Genomic DNA, 7,150 nt, shown 5'->3' on the forward strand with positions numbered 1-7,150 from the left:
ACACACAGCAAATAATCCACAACCTGGATACTTCCTGTGCAGAAACAAACCCTTGACAGAATGATCTGGTGGTGTATTAGATCGCCTACACAGGTAGGATGTCACCTTTAAGCCTGAAAGAAGATACGAAAACAAGTAAAGCGAGACGAGGAACGGTTTTGGATTGAAGCGAGCGCATGACAAGGACAATCGAGAAACGAGATAGTGTCGGAGTACACAAAAGCACATCGAGCGGAACTCCGATTCACCTGTTGAAGCAGACGACTCACATAGAATGTTGATAATAAGGACGCCCTCTGCATGGTTCTTATACACTTGTCTCCGGCTTTTGTTGACTTCGATCGAACTGCGTGAGTGTCGGCAGTGAACCTTAGCATGTGGTTTTTGTGCACAGAACGTAAAGGAGTGATTGCATGAATTACAACGCCCAGAGACGAGTGTGGAACTAAGATTCTCGAACTTTCTTTCAAGGATAATTCTTCGTGTGGTGCAGTTTGTGGTGTAAGTTGTGCTAAGAATTTACTTGTGGTATCTTTTTTGCTTGGTATTTTCTTTCTGTGTGTTTCTTTTAAAGCAACGATGTACTTGATTCTAAACTAAGTCGTCAAATAGTATAACCGTTTTATTTTAGAAAACAGCTACACTGACAAAATTTTGACTTTTCCTTGTTTACTTTGAAATGATGTCGTATTAGACATATCATGTCCTTTTGCCTAAGCTTAAGTTACCAATGAACACTATGATCTTTGTATTAGCCAGTGTACTTTAAAAAGACTCGCAAAACACTGATTTATCTTCGATATTTTCTAGTGTTTTGACTCGAATAATGATTGTTGACATCCTCGCAAGCTTCTTTTTCTCTGATACGACATTTAACTAGTGACGCGCTAAAACTTGGATAGTGTATATCGTTCACTGAGTTAGCGCGGTTCATTATGCATGTTCAGTGACTGAGATCAAGATTTGTAACAAGATTTGAAGAAAGAAATGTGAAAGTTATGAAGTCAGTTTTAGAACCTTCTTTTTGCAGTGATAGACCTGATTGTAAATAGTTTTAAGCATGGAGCTTGCCATGTGTTCTGAGGAAAGAAACAAACTTGCAGCGGTCTTGAATAGCAATATCAGCTGAAGAGACGATAAGAAATAATTACCAACCAGCCATTCAGTGACTGGTTTCTTTGTTGCACAATTCTGCGCCACCGTCAGCGCATAAACATACAGATTTTTCACAGCGCTAATTTGACTGACTCTGAATGCCCGTCAGTTACGCTTGAACAAACACGCTGAAACATGGAGAGATTGTAATCTCCAGTGCAACGAATGGAAATTGAATCAGACACAGTTTTGCCGTTGTTGAATCCTACAGCTGTGTGGGTAGAAGTGGTTTGAAAGGTGAGATACAGAAAGGTGAAACCGTAAGAGTTGAGGAAAGTCATTAAGCTAGTCAATGAAAGAGAAAGAGAGAGACTGAGACGGGGTGGGGGGGGGGGGATGATGGGGGGAAAGAGACAGAGAGAAACAGACAGACAGAAAGACAAACAAACAGTGAGAAAGAGAAACAGATGGACAGACCGACAGATGATAGGCAGACATACAGACAGATAGACAGAAAGAGAGAATTGAATTGAACTTTATTTTAATCAATCAATCAATCAATAGGAGGCTTATATCGCGCATATTCCGTGGGTACAGTTCTAGGCGCTCTGCAATGATGCCGTGTGAGATGAAATTTTATACGGCCAGTAGATTGCAGCCATTTCGGCGCATAGTTACCTTTCCGACGGCCTATTATTCCCAGTCACACGGGTATAGGTAGACAATTATTAACTGTGCCTAAGCAATTTTGCCAGGAAAGACCCTTGTCAATCGTGGGATCTTTAACGTGCACACCCCAATGTAGTGTACACGGGGGGTGTTCAGACACCGAAGAGAGTCTGCGCACAAACTGAGTTGACTCTGAGAAATAAATTTCCGCCGAACGTGGGTTTCAACTCTCGCGGCCAACTGAATACAAATCCAGCGCGCTACCAACTGAGCTATATCCCCGCAATTTAAAGCTAGGCTGTTTCTTACAATCTGTCCTTGGAACGCACAGACACACAATAAGAAAAATAAACATTAAAAACGTAAGAACTAGAGAGAGAGAGATCTAGAGCAGTCAGACTTGGGAGAAGAAAAAAAATCTAACAGTTCTGCTACAAGACCTTTTTAACAGCAATTTAACCAGTAATATGATTGCATGAATGCTGGAAATCATTTTTCGAAACCTGCATAGGCTACGCTCGACGTTTTCACTGATCGTTGGCTGGATAGCTTAACAAAACCAGGCAGGTGCGCTGTTCGTGTTGGGAACAAAATATACATCTATAATTGCCTCTGAAGATATTTTTAACCCCCACTGCAATTACACGCACGGACGGGGCGGGAATGTAGCTCAGTCGGTAGCGTTCTGGATTTGTATCCACTGGTTGGCCGCTGTCAGCGTGAGTTCTTGGCCGCTGTCAGCGTGAGTTCGTCCCCACGTTCGGCGAGAGATTTATTTCTCAGAGTCAACTTCAAGTTGTGTGCAGACTCTCCTCGGTGTCCGAACACCCCCGTGTGTACACGCAAGGACAAGACCGAGTGCGCACGAAAAAGATCCTGTAATCCATGTCAGAGTTCGGTGGGTTATAGAAACACGAAAATACCCAGCATGCTTCCTCCGAAAGTGGCGTATGACTGCCTAAATGGCGGGGTAAAAACGGTCATACACGTAAAAGCCGTGGGAGTTTCAGCCCATGAACGAACGAACAAACAAACAAACGAACACGCACGGACCGGGGGTGCTCTTGCAATGTCAAAGCGAACGTTTCGTTTCTAAAGATAAAATTGATTTTTCTTCTCGTATCTTCTTGTATCTACTTAAAAATACATGTACTTTTGCCTCCTAGGATATTTTCACTCAGTGCAATTAAACGCGCGGACGGTTACACTAGGAGTGCTCTTGCAATGTCAAAGCGAACGTTTCGTTTCTAAAGATAGAATTGATTTTTCTTCTCGTAAACATTTGTATGAACTCAAATATACCTGTATTTTTGCCTCCTAGGATATTTTCACTCAGTGCAATTAAACGCACGGACGGTTACACTAGGGGTGCTCTTGCAATGTCAAAGCGAACGTTTCGTTTCTAAAGATCAAATTGATTTTTCTTCTCGTAAACATTTGTATGAACTCAAATATACCTGTATTTTTGCCTCCTAGGATATTTTCACTCAGTGCAATTAAACGCACGGACGGTTACACTAGGGGTGCTCTTGCAATGTCAAAGCGAACGTTTCGTTTCTAAAGATCAAATTGATTTTTCTTCCCGTTAAAAATTGTATTTTACCTGTATTTTTGCCTCCTGCAATTCAGACGCACAGACGGTTTATACTCATGGAGTGAGTTGCAATCACAAAGCGGAAGTTTTATTTTTTTGTAGACAAGATGTACGTAATTACTTCAAGTGTAAAAATAATCACGCTAGCCGCCACAGATGTGTCCAGGCTGTTACACGGGACAAGAACATCCTCCACCTGGACCCATATCAACAATCAACAGCCTGCCTGCTTCTTGTGCACAATGGACATTTTCTGCTGAATTTATTTTCGTGGACTCGCGTCTGCGTTGCGAAATGACTTCAGCACACACGAAAACAAAAAAACAAACAAACAAAAAACACAGACACACACAGACACATACACAGACGCACACACACACGCACACACGCATACACGCACACGCACACACACACACACATATACACACAGACACACACACACACACACACTCACACACACACACACGCAAACACACACACACACACACACACACACACACAAACACACACACACACACACACGCACAAATCCACTATGACAATAAAGTCACCAGCCTTAGATGTTTGGTATAAGTCCAAGTGGAAGGATGCTCTTTTTGCACATTATGTGACAGGGGAGGCTACCGCTCCTTTCACAGCAGACTCTGCACCCGAGTTGTTGGCCTTTAAGTCAACACCGGTGGATTGTGGAATTCTGTTTGTGATGGGGTCTGGTGGTTTCCGATTGTCTGTATGTTCATGGAAACCTTCGGGTTTGCATAACAGTTTTTATGGGGCTAAGAAATTAGCCCTAACATTTTCAATCCTGTTTGATTGCACTTCGCCTCCCGAGGTGATCGTAGTGTTTCGGCACTCGGTTGCACATACAAGATTGGATAGATCTGTGGTATTTCACCTGGTTGTTTGTCTTGGAAGGAAGGCACCTTTAAACGCACAGCCGGAAGTACACAGGTGTTCAAATCTTACAGTAAACTTCTCCTTCTTCTTCTTCGGCGTTAAAGGCGGTTGTGTCACTTCTTTCCCTGAAGGTTTCTGCTTTTTCGTTTCACCGTCTGTGTCTGTTTTTGTGTTTTTAAGGCGAGTGTATACATTTCTTTTCTTCGTGTGTTTTCGTCTAAGGTGAATACATTATTTCTGTTATCTTCTTCTCGCCCTTGCCACATGCAGTGGCTTCTGTCACCTTGTCACTTGTCGTACTTGTCACTTTCAACTGCCTGACAGTTTCGTTTTAAACTTCATGGCAACTAAATAACAGTTGTAAAACGTAGACGAAGAGAATGAAACGATAAAACAGAGACGGGTTTTGGAACACAGTCCCAGTAAGCGGTTTACCAGAAGAAGAAGAAGAAGAAAAATCAACGGAAAACAGGCATTGATTACCCGTGGACAGAAACATTCACACAAAAACAGAGATATACAGCTTTTCTGAAGAAAAAAACAAACTGCAGGGAAACCGTACACCAGAAAAAAACCTTCGCAGGAAACAATATTAATAGCGATTACTCTTGAACAGAAACACACGTGTGAGAAACACAATCACACGAGTGTGAGAAAAAACAACTCCACACAAACGACATCCGAAGACCTGAGAACAGGAGGACATTGGAAATAAAAGCTACAATGCCAGGCGAAACTGTGAAAGCACCGGGTTCGTGGTTTGATCCTGTGAAGATTGCAGTCGTCGTCGTCATCGTCAGCGTTCTCTTCTTCTTCTTTCGTCGACGTACAGAAAGGTAAGCACTGATTCAGTCCATATTTGCCTTTGTGTTGAACTTAATCAACCGATGTGCATTGCTGGGATCGGGTTTTACATGATATTTCTGGTATCATGTTTCACCGGAACAAATCCCAAAATTCAGGAAACAAAATCGCAAACCGGCCAAACAATACTGACTTGTATTTTGTTTGACCGCGGGTTTCTTCCTGTTTGGGGCTTAATTTGGCTGGTTTGGGGTATAAGAATTATTAGTTTCTGTGAGAGCTCAGATTCGTCCTTGTAAGACCCAAAACGGTTTTTCATAAAATTTTCTTTTTATTATCCCATTGCTGGCAAGTTCGGGTTTGTTTGTTTGTGTGTTTGTTTGTTTGTTTGTTTGCTTAACGCCCGGCCGACCACGAAGGGCCATATCAGGGCGGTGCTGCTTTGACATTTAACGTGCGCCACACACCAGACAGAAGTCGCAGCACAGGCTTCATGTCTCACCCAGTCACATTATTCTGACACCGGACCAACCAGTCCTACCACTAGCCCCATAATGCCAGACGCCAGGCGGAGCAGCCACTAGATTGCCAATTTTAAAGTCTTAGGTATGACCTGGCCGGGGTTCGAACCCACGACCTCCCGATCACGGGGCGGAGCAAATTCGGGTCGCTTTCTCCCACTATATAGAAAGCTAGAAGCAACAAGAGTCGTGCTACCAAGGCCCTCCCATATGGGCGAGGTCTGGATGTAAAAAAGCACCTGTTTGCTTATGCCATTACCCTCGTAAATAAAGAATTTGTCATTGTCATTGTCTTTCTCTCTCTCTCTCTCTCTCTCTCTCTCTCTCTCTCTCTCTCTCTCTCTCTCTCTCTCTCTCTCTCTCTCTCTCTCTCTCTCTCTCTCTCTCTCTCTCTCTCTCTCTCTCTCTATCTATCTCTCTGGTTGCTTCCATTGTTAACGCCAACTCAGTCTCAAGTTGATCAAATTAATTTTCGCCCATTAAATAAAACTAAAATCACGACTAAACTTTGCACCCAGGACTTCACAACTAAACCTTTCTGGGCATAGAATAACAAAATAGGCGTCGCCTTTACAACAGCCTTTGATCCGAAACCAACCACGCAAAAGGCAAAGTAGCATTTTTTGTAAGACGCCCACCCTGGTTTATAAAGACTTGTGCGGGGGTAGAATTCCCGATTAAGAATAATAAGAATAAGAATACTTTATTATCTCATAGAGAAATTCAGGCGTGGTACATAACAATAATACAAACAGGACATTGTTTTACATAAGACATATAGCACTATATAACAGGGCAGGTTTAAAAACACACCTCCCACATACCTCTCTGGCCATTCCTTGCATTGTGCTTACGCATTCAGTCATGAACACATCCATGTCTCACTTACACATTATGTCTTCAGAAGCAGCACACAAAAAACACTTCAGCACAAGACATGATAATACAGCGCACTTTTGACATGCTGTATCATAAACAGGTCCACCCGCTGTAAAAAGCAGGGTCAAAATATGTTCTTTATCTACATTAATACTGAGAGTAGTCGAAACACTTGTGACAAATAAACCCACCCCGCTTCTTCACAGGCACATACAATCAAACCTGTCCATAACGACGACCCAAGGGACACATCAAAAATGGTCGTTGTACACAGGTGGTTGCTATGGAAAAGTGAACGATATAGAAATTACTTCATCGGTGATCCCTTGGTGTTTACGTTTTGGCAGGTGATCGTTGTCGAGAGGTGATCGCAAGGGCAGGTTCGAATGTATGACACTGGGATGGCGGAGGGGATTGGTTCGGGGATGTTCTCTAACTCTTTCCTAATACTACAGTCGAACATGTCTCTTTCGACCACCAAAGGGACAGGCCAAAAATGGTCGCTATAAATAGGTGGTCGCTTTGAAAAGGTAAATCATACAGAAGAAAACTCGTCTGGGATCCTTTAGAGTGGTCGTTGTCGGCAGGTTGTCGCTCTACAGAGGTGGTCACAGAGGCATGTTCGACTGTATAGTTATAGAGCTCATACGTACCACCAGGCCCGCTACCCCTATTATTGTGTCACTTGCCT

At 42.9% G+C, this 7,150-nt stretch overlaps 1 protein-coding gene across 5 annotated transcripts in view; it reads left to right on the forward strand.

The window, feature by feature from the left end:
* Positions 1-257: 257 nt before the first annotated feature.
* The window catches only part of LOC138980108 (failed axon connections homolog), a 37,292-nt gene continuing 30,399 nt past the window's right edge, over positions 258-7,150 (forward strand). The window contains exons 1-2 of one of the 5 annotated variants that reach the window (XM_070352917.1): positions 258-501; positions 4,526-5,091. In XM_070352917.1, coding sequence (XP_070209018.1) covers positions 4,979-5,091 — 113 coding nt within the window. In that variant the 5' untranslated portion in view covers positions 258-501; positions 4,526-4,978. The remainder of the gene's footprint in view (positions 502-4,525; positions 5,092-7,150) is intronic. The other 4 variants (XM_070352918.1, XM_070352920.1, XM_070352921.1 and 1 more) reach the window with 4 other exon arrangements.

The sequence above is a fragment of the Littorina saxatilis genome, linkage group LG11, assembly GCF_037325665.1.
Source record: "Littorina saxatilis isolate snail1 linkage group LG11, US_GU_Lsax_2.0, whole genome shotgun sequence".
Classification (NCBI taxonomy): Eukaryota; Metazoa; Mollusca; class Gastropoda; order Littorinimorpha; family Littorinidae; genus Littorina; species Littorina saxatilis.